The 16,730-nt window shown below is 41.7% G+C and overlaps 1 protein-coding gene across 1 annotated transcript in view; it reads right to left on the reverse strand.

Moving 5' to 3' along the window:
* The window catches only part of VSIG4 (V-set and immunoglobulin domain containing 4), a 42,354-nt gene extending 32,403 nt beyond the window's left edge, over nucleotides 1–9,951 (reverse strand). The window contains 3 exon segments of the mRNA XM_037823755.1: nucleotides 1,724–2,005; nucleotides 2,553–2,909; nucleotides 9,798–9,951. Of these exon segments, the coding sequence (XP_037679683.1) occupies nucleotides 1,724–2,005; nucleotides 2,553–2,909; nucleotides 9,798–9,855 (697 nt within the window). The 5' untranslated portion in view covers nucleotides 9,856–9,951.
* Nucleotides 9,952–16,730: the final 6,779 nt, after the last annotated feature.

Raw genomic sequence — 16,730 nt, forward strand, 5'->3', positions numbered from 1 at the left:
TGTAGGGCAGAAGTGAGGCAGGGAACTAGACTCCTGGGGTCAGGTTGATATGGAGAGAGAGGCAAGAAGGGAAGCCAAGAAACAGTATCTTGGCTCAGAGAACATGGAAAAGTGTAAGGCTGAGAGTCAAGAATCAGGTGAAAAGTGGATTAATTTAAGTGACGGAGAAGGAGGGACAAAAATGGGAGGATGTGCTCAGAGAGGATATAGCCAAGTTAGATCATTAGCCTGTGGTATCAGTTGAGAGAAGGAAAACTACATGTAAATTAAGGACTTGAATTCAAGATCTGGCTTGTGCATGCCCTTGCTGCGGGATTTGAAGCAATTGGGCAACTTCTCTGAGCCTCATTTTTCTCATCTGTCAGTAGGGGGCAATAGTAAACTTGCCTAACAGCATTGTTGCCAGTAAGCACCAACTGTGATAAGGAAAAGGCAGGCTGGTTGGCTGTGAGCAAGTTCCTGCCCAGATGAACCAGGAATTAAATTAGAGGCATGCGAGAACATCTTGTCTCTTTAAGGAGTAAAGATTCTTAAACTTTATGGTCATGCCCTCCTTCTCCGATTGACCAGATTATCAGCTCTCAGAGAACTGGCCCAATGTTCATACAATTCCGACAGGGTAAGACTGTCCTTGTTCCTCCAAAACTACCTGTTCAGGAATTACAGCACACAAATCCTCACTACAACTCAACATTGGGAAACAAATGCCTGCAGGAAAATGCAGAAGTCTCAACAACATCAATTTCCTAACCCTGTTGGTGAGAGCTAGTCTGCTCACCCTCCTTATACAGCATGATGGTGAGAGGACAATATTTTTGGGGAGGGTCTGAGGGTATTTCCCGAAGAGCAGTTAGTTCCTAGCAGCTTTGTTGGGATAAGTGTCTGCCCTTCCAAGGAGATCTCTTTGAAGGAAAGAAGAATCGTCTGGACATATAACTGCTGGGCTATTCATTTAAACCCCAGCCTGCAGTCTTTATGTATATAGTTTGTAGTGTTCCCATGACAATGCTGTAAGGAACAGAATCAGACCTTGATTAACCAGAACCTGTATCCTTGGAGACCTCAACCAGAACTTGCATTTGGCTTTAGGAAGAAGAGGAAAAATTAAAGGAAAATATGTAGAGATTTGGGGCTTTATTTTGTAAAGCAAAACCAAACCTAATCAAGCAAAACAACAACAAAAACAAAACAAAACCAACCTCAAACAACCAAACAAAAAGAACAAGCAAATAAAATAGCATCTGGTATAAAATTCAATGATAAGAGAACATCAGATGTAGTAGAAAGAGCATGAGATCTGAGAGCAAATCCCAGCTTGCACTCTCTTACTGTGAGACCCTGGGCAAGTAGTTCCCCACTGTGAATTTCAGGTTTTCTCTCTTGTAAAATGGGGATAATGGTGTCCATCTCATGGGACAGTTATGGGGATTCAATGAAAAAATATGTGCATTGTATTAGGCAAATACGAGGTACTTAGTAAGTGTCACTTTTCCCTTTACCATCTTAATCTGCTTAAATTATGATGAAAGACATTGTCCCCTGTCCTCTAAATTTTATTGGCCTTTGTGATTGTACAACCATTTCCTATCAGGGACCTGATATCCCCCACCCCACCCCAACCACTACTCTTCTTCTCTGGGTTAAGGGTACTATCATGAAGTGACTCTGGTATCTGGTGTAAGGTGGCCCATTGAGGTGTTCCCCAGGAAGGAGGCCTGCTCACCTTTGACCACAAACTTCACAAGTTCACTGCATTGCTCAGAGCCAACCCAGCCCTTGGCAGTACAAAAATAGAAGCCCGAGTCAGACACCGCTACAGGCTTGAAGAGTAAGGTACTCAAGGCTGCCACTTTGATGGGTTCCTGGTTGTTAGTTTGTTCCTTGTACCAAACATAACTGATGGGGGGAGAACCCTGTGTCTGGCATTGAAGGCTAATCCTCAGCCCCTGGGGCACTGTGAAACCATAGCCGTTGCCAGTCGTCACTGTGGGCTTGGAGACAGAGACTGTAAAGGGCAGACAAGAGAGGAGAGTTTAGGAAGTCACAAATATAAAGGAACACAAGGCTGAGTCATTCCTGCTGGACATAGGGGTTTTCATATATCTGCAAAAGGAACTAAAGGAGGCTCCTGACTTGGGAGGGAGGAAAGGAATTGGGCAATGCAAGTAAAATAGCTTCCTTTGGAGAATTAGATGCCTCTCTCATCTTCTCTCCAAAACCCTGATCAGATATGATCATTTTATGAGGGCTAGGATCCTGAGTCCAAGTAGGGCAACCAGGCTATGGATGCTGGAATTTCTGTGTCACTTGGAGAGGAAGAGATTTGAAGGCCAGGGACCCTTCCATTCCTAATACTTCTTAAATCCTGCCAGGGATTTTTCCTGTCAACTTATATAACTGAAGGGAACCTATATAAAGTTCAGTTATATATAACTGAAGGGAACCTATATAAAATTAAACAAAGAGCTAAGGATTCCTCCGGCACTTCCAGGATTACAATCCTCTGTTGAGTATTTGCGTATCAGTGTTCTTCTAAACCCACAGTGACTCACGTTTCTGGACATGAAACTCAATGTTCTTATCTCTCACCACTGAGTTGCCATCAGGGGTCTTCCAAGTGATTTCACAGATGTAGTGGCTTTGATCATCCATCTCCAGGGTTTTCAGTTGGAGGGACACATCTCCTGGAACTTCGTGGTTCACGTGCAGGTGGTCCCGGTACTTTGCCAGCTAGATATGGTCTCCAGAGGAGTCACGCAAAAAGATAGTGACTGGGACTGAGCCATGTTGCACCAGCCACTTCACCAAGACTTGGGTATAGCCTTGCAGGGGGCCATAAGTGCAGGGAATGTTCACATCCCCTTTCCAGGGCCCTGTTATGCTCTTTGGAGATTCCAGGATGGGAAGGCCTGAACAGGGAAAGAGGAGAAGGAAGCAGACATAGACAGCACATCCCCTGTGATTTTGCATGGCAGTGGCAGGCCTCCAAAGTCTTCTGAGAAACCCCCCTCAACTTGCTTCCCATCACACTTTCAGGTTTCTCATGACCATTTAATCTTTGCAAGCCTTCGCATTAATAGGAACCAGTCAGTGGAAGGAAATCCCTTAATATTGTTTAGTTCTTGTGAGCTTCAAGTCCTTTCCCAGTGAAATTAGACAAGTCACCTACCACCATGGATGACCCATTGTTTTCATCTTTATTGTGGAGAGTTTAGATCTTTAGGGATTCTGCCAACACTGTCATTCTATAGGTCCATGAGAAAAGTTTCTTTTACCATTTTCCCTAAAAGAAAGGGTAGCAAAAAATGATAAGCAGCTGGATCTGGTCTGTTTCATTGTATGTAAATATGCACCTGGAGAAACGTGGAGGCTGCAGGGCTCAATCAGAACTGGACATTTGCCTTGTCTATTCCCCATTGCTCTCTCAAAAGGGTTCAGTGATTGGGGCCCCAACTTCAAGTTCTGTTCTGAAAGAGAAGAAGGGAGCCAGGCAAAGGACAAGTCTGAGGGTGGAAACTTTCATGAGAAATAGGCCAGGGTGTACATGGCTGTTTAATAAAGTCATTAACTATTTTTATGTCTGAAACCTGCACTTTGTAAGCCTGACTTTCTTCTGGTTTCTCTCTTTTGTTCGTTTATTTCCCTTTTGCTTCCTCTTAATTCTCAGCAAAGACTCATCGGAAAATTCCAACCTGAGGATGAAAAGAGAGAGGTTTTGGTTTTGTACATTCTTGGTCTGCAGACAAAAAGAATCTGAGTAAAATCCTGGGACAGGATGTGAGAGCGATGTGGTAGGGACAAAGAGCAATTGCCCCTTGGCATGCTGGGGAAGGAGATCCAGGGGAGGGGGGGAAAAGTTGGGGGTATTGAGACACCATTCCTTCCCATCCATATGGATTTTCCATTCATAAGCTCATATTTTCAGGATTTGGTATTTTATTTAACTGGGGACAGGAGTGGGGGGCGTAATTCAATAATTTCTTGGTGTCTCTCCTAGGAAAGGTGGTTTCAAACTGTGAGCTATTATCAAATAAAAACCTATTATTTAGGCCAGGATTCCCAAACTTCAGTCAAGCAGATGGAAGATGACACCTTTGGATGGGGTGAGAACATGCTTTCCAGCTCCTAGAATGTTTTTTGGAGCACCGGGGCCCATGTCAATATGGAGACTAAAGTCTAATCTCTGGACTGTGCTCTCACTAGGGACTCTTAGAATATCAACAGCATGTGTTGGCCATGATAAATTTCCTGAGAAGAAAAGAAAAAAAAAGGAAACATAAGTCCACATTTCTAGGTCCACCACGTAGTCCCTGGAGAGTTTCAGAGTGACAGGAAACAAAACTCAGACCCATTAATGGGCAAGATCTTGGTTCGCCCTAAAAATGAACTTTATAGTTGATCAGAGCTGTCTGTGAATGGACTGATCTGTCTGGGGAAATTGTGAGCTTTGTTTGAAGCATGGACACTACTATTCTTTAAGGTTCCTTCCAATCCTGGAAAGTTCTGTGCTAATAGCCTGTAATAGAAACAGATGTTAAATAATTACATGTACTCTCTGGTGGTGAACTTCAACCAGGTAATGGGTTCTACTGTGCTATGTGATTCTTCATTCCTCTAATGTGCATGTGGATACAGCTTATCATCATCATGGACACACATGCCCATACATATTTTTGGCCATACACAAACACAAACATACCAGCCTTAAGCCTCATGAAGACCATCTGAACTTTTCTGTTTAATGGACTCTTTATTATTAATCTCTGTCCAATCCTTTCTGACCCCTCTCCCATTCCCTGGAAAACATTCTCACATTCCCCTCATGAGCAACAAAGCAGCATTTTTCTATGAGTTCATCTGGAACAGCTGCAAATGCCTTTGTCTGTGAGTATGAATGTCTTCCCTGTGACCTCAGGGAATGGCTTGCATTCCTTTCTCTGTGAACTTGCTAGGGATTCTCACACTAGTCCATCAAGAACATGACAAGCCAGTTCCAATCTCCCAATCTTCAAAGTCACTTCTGGAAGTAGGCTAGGCTTGACTCTCCCATTCAAGATTGGGGGCATTAGACAGAGTTGGTGACCCAACTTCCAAGAATGACATGGTTTCTTTATTCTTTTTCCTTTTTGCCCCCCCTTCTCTCCTTCTTTTCTTCCATCTTTCCATCTTACTCCTCCTCCTTCCTCTCCTCTCCTCCCCTTCCTCCTTATTTTTCTTCTTCTCCCTTATTCTCTTCCTCCTCCTTCTTCATTAGTATCATAAAAAGTGAGTGTATTCTAGACATAGGGCACCACAGGAAAGAGCAACATTTTAGTATTCTTCATGTTCCCTGATCTCCAAAAGAAGGTAAATAGCAGCATTGACTTATATCTTCCAACTATCACTGTGCTGGTTTGAATATATTATGTCCCCCAAAACACCATTATCTTTGATGTAATCTTGTGTGGGCAGATGTATCAGTGTTGATTACATTGTAATTCTTTGAGTGTTTCCATGGAGATGCACCCCACCCAACTGTGGGTGATAACTTGATTGGATAATCTCCATGGAGGTGTTACCACACCCATTCAGGATGGGTCTAAATTAAATCACAGGAGCCATATAAATGAGCTGACAAACAGAACAAACTCAGTGCAGCTGAGAGTGACATTTTGAAGAGGAGCTATAGCCAAGAAGGTCACTCTGAAGAAAGCACAGGCGCTGCAGATGAGAGACAGTTTGAAGACGGGTGTTGAAAGCAGACTCTTGCTCCAGAGAAGCTGAGAGAGGACAAACATCCCAAGTGAAATTAAGAGTGACATTTTTGAGGAACTGCAGCCTAGAGAGGAACATCCTGGGAGAAAACCATTTTGAAATCAGAACTTTGGAGCAGACACCAGCCACATGCCTTCCCAGCTAACAGAGGTTTTCTGGACACCATCGGCCATCCTCCAGTGAAGGTACCCAATTGTTGATGTGTTACCTTGGACACTTTATGGCCTTAGGACTGTAACTGTGTAACCAAATAAACCCCCTTTATAAAAGCTGATCAATTTCTGGTGTTTTGCATTCTGGCAGCATTAGCAAACTAGGACAATCACTATGTTGCCCAGAGAGCCTAGAGAAGCACCAAACAGGAGCACCTGGTAAGATCAGGAGGGAAGTAAAAGACTGAAAGAAGTAGTAGAAAGTATAAAACCAATCCAAGTCCATATGGCTCATCATATGTCTTGCTGTGTGATGCTGGGTAAATTACAAAACCTTTCTGAGCTTCAGGTCACTATCAATAGAATAAAAGGTTATTGTGGAGCTCAGATGTGCTCATAGATGTGAAAATACCTAACATGGAGGCTGGCATTCAGTAGGTAATAGATAAATGCCAGTCCTATCCTATGCCCCAAGTGAAACTTTCCATATTTTTTGTTGATTCTTTCTATCTTATGAAGTGTTCAATCTGTCCTTCCTGGGCAGACAGATTCATTTGCTTGTATCATCATCAGCTTTAATAATAAGCTGAAGGACAAGTTGGTACATGAGAAGTCAAGAAGCCACCCCCTCCAGCCTAATAGAACCTACTTAAGTTATGGGCAGGTATTTTAGTTTCCTTGACTGCTCAAGCAAATATCGTTCAGTGGGTCAGCTTAAACAATGGGAATTTATTGGCTCATAATTTTGAGGCTAGGAATACATCCAAATCAGGGAATCATCAAGGCAATGATTTCTTACTGAAGACTGTGGTGTTCTGGGGCTGGCTGCTAGTGATCCTTGCTCCTGGGTTCCTCTGTCAGATGGCAATGCACATGACAGCATTTAGGTGGCCTCTCCTTTCTCTTCTGGGTTCCCTTGACCTTCAGCTTCTTGGTTCCCATGGCTTTCTCTCTCTATGTCTGAATTTCATTCTGCTTATAAAGGGCTTCAGCAATAGATACAACCTGATTTAGTTGGGCCACACCTTAACTGAAGTAACCTCATCAACATGTCCTACTTACAATGGAGTCATACACACAGGAATGGATTAAGTTTAAGAACATGTTTTTCTGGGGTGCATGCAGCTCCAAACAACCACAGAAGATAAAGGGTCATCCATGGGTTGCAGGGCAGCCAGAAAGGACACAGCAGCCTGGTTTGGCAGCCAATGTGAAACATTAGCCAAATTAAGCAATACTCCTGACTTGCCTGGAAGATTGTGTAGGAAAAATCCATTTCAGGAAAGCCCCACCTCTTGGGGGCATGCTCTGCCCTTTATAGATACCTCAAAATAACAAAATGGAAAGGTACTTGGTATAACAGGGGCCGAGGTACCAGGCAGGATGGGATTTGGAGACTTCTTGAATGACAGAGCTGGAAGGGCTTTTAAAAACAACTTATTCACATTCCCTCTTGAAATATATGAGCAAACTAAGGCCCTAAGTGGGACAGATGCTCACCTGAAGCCACACTGATAACAGGAGCAGAGCTTGGCTGAGAGGCCCAGAGTACAGGCTTTCAGATACTACACTGTCTTCTTACCTTCTTAACTTAGACAGCTAGCCACAACTGAAAACAGCAACTCCTCACCTGGCCCTACTTGACACTGTTTAAGGGATATTGTCCTGGGGCTTGAAAGTATCCCCAGACTGCCTTGAAAAAGAATGTCCACATCTTTTGGCTGCCTTCTGAGAAGACTTTCCCAGAACCTCAGAGCCTTGCTTCCCCTCTACTCAGTGAAGAATTGGGTTTTCCTCAAATGTCAACACCCTCAGGAGAAAGACTAGGGCTGGATATTGATTCCAGGGACTATTAAAGGAGGGTTTGACTTGAGAAAGAGGGGGAAGTACTAGGGCCCACTTTGTTCCTGAGACCTGAATTTAGAAAACCAAAGGTGTGGGGCCTTTGTGATGGCCTTGAGGAAAGGAAAGGCCTAGTTTTCTGGTTGTGGGCCCCTTAAAGGACCCATTCTGGGTCCCTTTCTGGATCTTCTTCCTCTCACATCTGTGCCTGACCTCTCCCACCCTCTCTCATGCCTACTCTCTGGCTGTCTTAGCTTAGAAAACAGATTTTTATAAAATGTTTATAATGTTTTTAAAATGTTGAAATATTTATAAAATGCAAATATCATCATTTATTTTTATTATGATTTTTTTAAAGTGTTCCTCAGTCCCACAGGCATAGACTAATAGCTGATTCTGGCCTCTAGGGGTTTTTTAACAGTGGACTCACAGTTCTACAGAGCTGTCCAGCTAACAGGGCCCTACAAGGCCAGCAACCTCCTCACTGTACAGATGGGCCAGGAGCACTGTGTAAGACCCTCTGCACAAAAATAAGGCCTGTTTCGGGGGCTACAGTAGCTCACAGGCTAGGGAGGGAACAAGAGACATGTGAGTATGTGCATGCACACACTCTTACACACACATACACTTACACATGATTTAAATTTAATATTTACAAAATGTTCCCCTAAGCCCTAGCCCTGTCGCTACAAGATGCAGATAAAACCAGCAGATTTGGAGAAGACAGAGTGGTGCACTCCTGAAATCTATTAAAGGATGAAAATATTGTAGTTGTATAAAGAATACTGTTTTCAGGAGCATTGACTATGCCTCTAACCCTGTTTAGCTTGAGGAGAAAATTCTTTTCTTTCTCAGATGACTTTCAGGATCTCTTCTGGATCTGAGGTTCTACAGTTTATTGGGTCACAGAGTCTCAGGATAGAATGGTCCAATATAACCCAGCTATGGAAGGCTGGTTCCTTCTGACCCCACAAAGACAACAAATTAATATGCACCCAGTCTTTCCCTCCAAGGAGATGGAACAGGCAGGGGTGCAACACAGACCACTTGGTCCTATGTTGGGTCCTACTTACCTATTACCAGGCTTAGTTTCCTGAAAGGCCATCTCATTTTTCAGAGTTGTAAATGAGGGTGGGGATGGACCCAAGCAAATACTACTACTACTGGAATAGTAAGACCTCTGTTGAGATATGTGTCCAGCTTTAGGCTACCTCAAACAACCCAGGCAAACTGAGCTGTGACCACAGGAAAGTGATTAAGCCTAGAAGGAGGCAAAAAACTAACACCTGTGAAGACCAATTGAAGGAACCGGGGCTGTTTAGATTAGAGATGAGCTGCCAGAGGTACACGGTGTCCGTCCTTAGATCTCTAAAGAGCTGTTGCCTGGCAGAGCTATTGCTGTGTGGCTCCCAGAAGCAGATCTGAGGCCTTTAGATGAAAGCCACAGGAAGGCAGATTTAGTTCAACCCAAGGAAGATCTTTCTAAAAGTTGGAGATGCCCCTGGATAGACTATATGTTCCGGGGAAACAGTGAACTCCTCATTACTGTAAGTATAGGAACAAGTATTGATGAGCACTTGTTACTAACAGGGAAGGGTGCGTATAGTTTACTTCTCAAGTCCCATCTAGCTCTTAGACAACATTCCTTCTTTGTAGGCTATATATCAAAACAGGGATCAAAGGCTGGAAGGAGATGGGCTAAAGTATAATGTTAGAATTTTGGCTGAGAAGCAGGAAATGCAGGAGGGATTTGGATGGCATTTGTAGCCTTATTGGTATCCCTGAGATAATGATAAGCACTAGAGAATCATATTAATGTTTTCCAAGAGAAGGGCCTTTTCAATTCCCATTCAAGTTACTTCCTGTATCCTTCAACAACCTTCAAAACTACCTCCCTCCCTTCCACCCAAAGCTGAGAGCTTGCAGCAATGACCAAGAATGCCCACCTGCCCAGTAGGAACAGGTTTTCCTCAGCAGGCCTTCAAACCTATACCCCTAACCCTGTGCCCATGCCAGCAATTGCAGGCAGACCCCCACATGCTGCCTTACCATAGGTGACCACTGTTAGGTGGCCCAGGAGCAGCAGGCCCAGTAAGAGCCCCATCATAGCCAGAGCCACTTCTGTCCCTTCTTCCAGCCTCCTGCTATCAAAGAGGCTTGAACTCCTGGTGGCTGCCAGTGTCTGTGACTGCTCACTTCTCTTCCTTCCCTATATCTTTCACTTGAACTCCCAGTCTCATAGCACATTCCCCTTCCTTCCCTATTTTAGCACAAGTCACGTGGAGAGCTCTCCTTTCCTTCCCTGCTTAGGGTTGAGGTGTGAGGGTGAGTGAAGCAATCCTTCCCCCTGCTAGGGTATTGACTTGACTTTCCCTGGAGCCAGTTGTGCTCTCTGGTCTTTGATCTCCAGGCTGTGTTTATTTTGGGTCCACTCTGCAAGATTTAGAAGCTGGGGGGGCAACCTTTCTGATGAATCTGCTCACTCCAATGTGGGAGTATTTTTCCTTCTGGTGGGCCAAGGAAGAAGACATCAACTTTGCTAGCCTATGTAATATTCAACAGTCTTACTATTAATCCCTGCCTGCTCAGTCAATGCAAAAAGACAGGGTGTTAGGTGTGGGGCGCCTGTGGGATTCGGAGTACAAGAGCTAAAGTGTGTGAAAGGGCTTTGAACACATCAAGGCTTACACTATTGGGCAAGTCCACTGATAGGACCATTAGGGGAAGTATACTCCCATATTTCACATTGGGAAAGCTCATTGAATCACTTTCTGCAAAAGTACCACCTCTCTGGTAGTAACAGAGTAGTCAATCTCATTATTGCTCCCCATGCTTTTTTATGAGGGATCTATTTGTTTCCTTTAAGGGAAAGTTAGGCTTAATTTCCAGTGCACCAACCCTTTGACCATATGCTATGCTCAATTCAGTTGAATTTAAGGACCAGTGACTTTCATTTCCCTTGGAAAACTCAATTGCTCTAAAACTCACTCCTCTTTACAGGCCCCAGAGTGACTGTAATTACTTCAGTAGTTTAATTTTAGGTTTAGCACTGCCAGCACTGTACTAAGCTTTGAAAATATAAACACTTCCAAAAAGAGAAACACATTCAACAAATTCACCACTGCAATGTAACTGATGTTTAAGCTTATCTTGAGAGGTCCTGGTCATACAGGGCTTATACAGAGAGGGAGTACATGCCAAAGAGAAAAATACCACTTTCATATGCTTAGTGTGGTGGTTTGGAGTTAAGTACCCCAGAGAAATAAGTTCTTAAGCTTAATCTTTTCCTGTGGGTATGAACACTTTGCAAATAGGACATTTTGATAAAGTTACTTCAGTTAAGGTATGGCCCAACTGAATCAGGATGTGTCTTAATCCTATTACTGGAGGCCTTATAGAGAAGGCCATGGAGGGACATAGCCAGGGGAGAAGCAAGAAACTGAAAGTCAACAGAACATGGAAGAGAAAGGAAAAGATGCCACCATTTGCATTTCCATTTGATGGAAAAGCCAAGAAACCCCAAAGAATGCTAGCTGACTAGAAGATACCAACCCCAGGAGGAACAAGTCTTCTAGCCTCTGAAACCATGAGCCAATAAATTTCTGCTGCTAAGCCAACACAATATATGGTATTTATTTTAGCAGCTGGATAACTAAAACACTTGGCAAGAGGTGGTTATGTACAAATACTTTGGATCTATGCAAGGGCTGAGAGAAAATCCATTTCTGACTGCCATTCCCATATGAAAATAATTATAAATGCTTTTTAGTTTATTTGCATTCAATCCTCCTCGCTGGAACTTCTAGCCATTCTTTCCTATTGGGTCCTTATTCAGAGAACCCCAGATTTTGGAGAACCCTCCCTTTATATTTTCCAACCAACACCATAACACCAAAACCACACAAACACACACACGTGCACAAATACCTATTCCCCTTAAAACAACCTTCCCGCTGAAGAGCTGGAAGCCCAAGCCCTACCAGACAGGTGCCAATTTCTGTCTGGTTCGGTGATTGTGTCTCTCTTTTTTTATTACAGAAGCTATGGGTTTACAGAAAAATCATGCATAAAGTGCAGGGTTCCCATATAACACACTATTATTAAAACTTGCATTAGTGTGGTACATGTGTTACAGTTGATGAAAGCACATTTGTATAATTGTACTATTAAATATATAGCCCATGGTTTAACTTAGGTTTCACTGCTTGTGTTGAACAGTTCCATGAATTTTTAAAAATTTTTATTCTAGTAACATATACACAGTCTAACCCCCCTTTTTAAAATTAAATTGTTTTATTGAAATATATTCACATAACATACAATCATCCATGGTGCACAATCAACTGTTCATAGTACCATCACATAGTTAAGCATTCATCACTCCAATCGATTTTTGAATATTTTCCTTTCATCAGAAAGAATCAGAATAAGAATAAAAAATAACAGTAAAAAAAAAGAACACCCAAATAATCCCCCCATCCCACCCTATTTTTCAGTTAGTTTTTGTCCCCATTTTTCTACTCACCCATCCATACACTGGATAAAGGGAGTGCAATCTACAAGGTTTTCATAATCATAATGTCACCCCTTGTAAGGTGCATTGTTATACAATCATCTTCAAGAGTCCAGGCTACTGGGTTGGAGTTTGATAGTCTAGGTATTTACCTCTAGCTATTCCAATACATTAAACCTAAAAAGTGTTAACTATATAGTGCAAAAGATTGTAAACCAGAGTGACCTCTCAACTCCGTTTGAAATCTCTCAGCCACTGAAAATTCATTTCATTTCATTTTGCATCCCCTTTTTGGTCAAGATGTTCTCAATCCCATGATGCTGGGTCCAGATTCATCCCCAGGAGTTATATCCTGTGTTGTCAGGGAGATTTACACCCCTGGGTGTCAGGTCCCATGTAGGGGGGAGGGCAGTGAGCTCACCTGTCGAGTTGGCTTAGCTAGAGAGAGAGGCCACATCTGAGCAACAAAGAGGCACTCGGGGAGACTCTTAGGTGCAATTATAAGCAGGTTTAGCCTCTCCTTTGCAGTAATGAGCTTCATAAGGGAAAGTCCCATGATAGATGGCTTTCACATCAAACTGCCAGTCCTCAATGTTTGTGACAATATCACCAACAATCCAGGTAAGGAAGACGACCACTTCTGCATTTCCCCCCAGCTTCTCAGAGGGCCCTGCATGTATATTTTTATTCTCTGCCCAAATTACTTTTGGATGTGTCACTATTTCACTCTAACCTATACAAACCTACCATATCTCACTTCCCATTCAAACTTCCAATTGTGTGTTTGAACAAACTGAATGTAGAAGTTATACTGTTCAGAAAATATAGATCCTGCACCAAATAAATATCTCTTCCCTTGGTCTCACAAAGAAGTTGAAGTTTTAACATGCAGTCTGTTTCAACCTTCACCCTTTGGCCTGATTTGTCCTAGTCTTAGTCAGATCTGCTTCATTCATATCTCTAATTGAATTCTGGGCTCTTTTTCAGCTGTTTTTTTTTTTTTTTAACAGTTGCTGTATGTGGTAATACTGACATTTATATCTGCTGAGCTCTAGCTCTGAGTCACACAGATACCCAATGTTCCAGAGTCCAATCAGGTTATACACAAAGGGATCAGCATCTCAGAATATGGAGATAGCCATTACAATTCAGGAATAGATTTGATTGCTGTAAGAGCTTACAATCTAGGAACCATTACAATAATCATTTCCCTGTTAGGCTGTGTTCTAAGATTCAATTCTGAGTTTACACATTGTAGTTAGTCCATATTGGTGAGGCATTATAGTGCTTGCCTTAGTGTCTGGTGTACTTCACTCAACATGCTGTCCACAGGATCCATTCACTTTGTTGTGTGCCTCACAGCTTCGTTCCTTCTCATAGTTGCTCAGTATTCCATTGTATACATACACCATAGTTCACCACTCTGTTCCTGAGTGTACCCTTAGGCCACCTCCACCCACTGCAAGTCATGGATACTGCTTCCATGAACACCAATGTGCAAATGTCCATTCATGTCTCTGATCTCAGATCTTCCAATTACATATCCCATAATGAGGTTGCAGGACCTTATGACCCCAAATACTTAGCTTTTCGTGAAACCACCACATTGACCTCCATAAAGGCTACACCATTCTGCCTCCTCATCAACAGTAGATAGGTACATCCCTCTTTCTGTGTTCTCTCCAACACTTTTACTCCTATTCATATTTTTTCCTATGATTTTATAGTTATTTTCACATACCATACATTGATCCACAGTGTACAGTCAGTTATTCATGCTATCATCATAAAGTTGTACATGTACCACCACAATCAGCACTTGAGCATATTGATTACTACAGAAAAAGTGATTTTTTTAGTGAATAATAAAAAAAAAAGAAAGATAACATATCATGCAACACAATGGAATAGTAAGGACAGAAAACAACACCACTTCTAAAAATCCCATTCCTTCCCTTATATCCCTCTCTCATACACGTTTAACTTTGGTATATTCCCTTTGTTACACTTAATGGAAGCATATTACAATGTTTCTGCTGACCATAGACTCCAGTTTGCTTTGATTATGTTTTATCCCAAATACCATCCCTTTTTCAACACTCTACATGGTTGACATTCATTTGTTCTCCCACATGTAAAAACATTTTTATATTTGTACATTTAGTAACAGTCATTGGCCATTCCAGTTTTTGTCAAGTTACACAGTCCCAGTCTCTATCATCTATCTTTAACTCTGATGTCATACATTCCCCTATCCCATCTCTTTCAGCTTTACCCACAGAAATCTAAGTTCAGTGTACTTACAATGTTGTGCTACCATCACACAGTATTATGCTAGATATTTCTGCATCTATACAATCATTCCTGCTGAACATTTCTGTAGTCCTTCAGCATCAAATGCCTGACCTCTACCCTCTTTCTATCTCCTGGTAGCCTGTCTTATGAGCTTTTAGCTCTCAAAGTTTGCTCATTAGTGTTATTTCATATTAGTGAGACCATACAGTATTTGTCCTTTTGTTTCTGGCTAACTTCACTCAACATAATGTCCTCAAGGTTCATCCACATTATTATATGTTCCATGTGTTTGTTCTGTCTTACAGCTGCATAATATTCTATCATGTGTATATACCAGTTAGTTTATCCACTCGTCCATTGATGGACATTTGGGCTGTTTCCATCTCTTGGCAAGTGTGAATAATGCAACAATAAACATTGGTTCACAAATGTCCATTTGTGTCCTAACTTTCAGTTCCTCTGAGTATATACCTAGCAATGGAATAGCTGGGTCATATGGCAAATCTATACTTAGCTGCCTGAGGAAACTCCATGCTGTCTTTCAGAGTGGTTGCACCATTCTGCATTCAAACCAACAATGAATAAGTTGCCTCTTTCTCCACATCCTCTCCAGCACTTGTAATTTTCTGGGTTTTTTTTTTTTTTTTTTTTTTTTTTTTTTTTTTTTGATAATGGCCATTCTGGTAGGTGTGAGATGATATCTCATTGTGGGTTTGATTTGCATTTCTCTTGTAGCTGGTGAAGTTGAACATTTTTTCATGTGTTTTTGAGCCATTTGTTTTTCCTCTTTGGAAAACTGTCTGTCCATGTCTTTTGCCCATTTTTTTAATTGGGTTTTTTGTCTTTCTGTTGTTGAGTTGTAGGATTGCTTTATATATTCGGGATATTAAATCCTTATCTGATATGTGGTTTCCAAATATCATCTACCATTGCTTAGGTTGCCTTTTTACTTTTCTGACAAAGTCCTTTGATATACAAAGGTGTTTAATTTTGAAGAGCTCCCATTTGTCTATGTGTTCTTTGATTGCTCACGCCTTGGGTGTGAGGTCTAAGAAACCACCTCCTTTCACAAGATCTTTAAGAAATTGCCTTACATTTTCTTCTAAGAGTTTTATGGTCTTGGTGCTAATGTTTAGGTCTTTGATCCACTTTGAGTTAATTTTGGTATAAGGTGTGAGATGGACATCCTCTTTCATTCTTTCGGAAATGGATATCCAGTTCTCCAAACACAATTTATTGAAGAGGCTGCTCTCTCCCAGTTGCTTTGGTTTGACTGCCGTATCAAAGATCAATTGTGCGTAGATCTGAGGGTGTATTTCTGAACACTCAATTCATATCCATTGGTCAGTATATCTGTCCTTATGCCAGTACCATGCTGTTTTCACCACTGTAGCTTTGTAATATGTTCCAAAGTCAAGCAGTGTTAGACCTCCTACTTTGTTCCTCTTTCTCAAGATATTTTTGGCTATTTGGGGCAACTTGCCCTTCCAAATAAATTTGATTATTGGTTTTTCTATTTCTGTAAAGTAAGTTGTTGGGATTTTAATTGGTATTGCATTGAATCTACAAGTCAGTTTAGGTAAAATTGCCATCTTAACTATATTTAGTCTTCCAATCCATGAACAAGCTATGTTCTTCCATTTTTTAAGGTCCTGTTCAATTTCTTTTAGCAATTTCTTAGAGTTTTCTGTGTAAGGGTCTTTTGTGTCCTTGGTTAAGTTTATTCCTAAATACTTGATTCTTTTGGTTGCTATTGTAAATGAAATTTTTTTCTTGATTTCCTCCTCCTGTTGCACATTCCTTGTGAATAAGAACACTACAGAGTTTTGGGTGTTGATCTTGCAGCCTGCCACTTTGCCGTATTCATTGACTTGTTCTAGTGGCTTTGCTTTAGATTTTTCTGGATTTTCTACTTATGGAATCATGTCATCTGCAAACAATGAAAGTTTTACTTCTTCCTCTCCAATCTGGATGCCTTTTATTCCTTTTCTTGCCTAATTGCTCCAGCTAGCACTTCCAGCACAATGTTGAATAACAATGGTGACAATGGGCATCCTGGTCTTGCTCCTGATCTTAGGAAGCTTTCAGTCTCTCCTCATTGAGTATGATGTTAGCTATGGGTTTTTCATATGTTGTCTTTCTCATATTGAGAAAATTCCCTTCTATTCCTATCC

The sequence above is a fragment of the Choloepus didactylus genome (genome assembly GCF_015220235.1).
Source record: "Choloepus didactylus isolate mChoDid1 chromosome 24 unlocalized genomic scaffold, mChoDid1.pri SUPER_24_unloc1, whole genome shotgun sequence".
Lineage (NCBI taxonomy): Eukaryota > Metazoa > Chordata > Mammalia > Pilosa > Megalonychidae > Choloepus > Choloepus didactylus.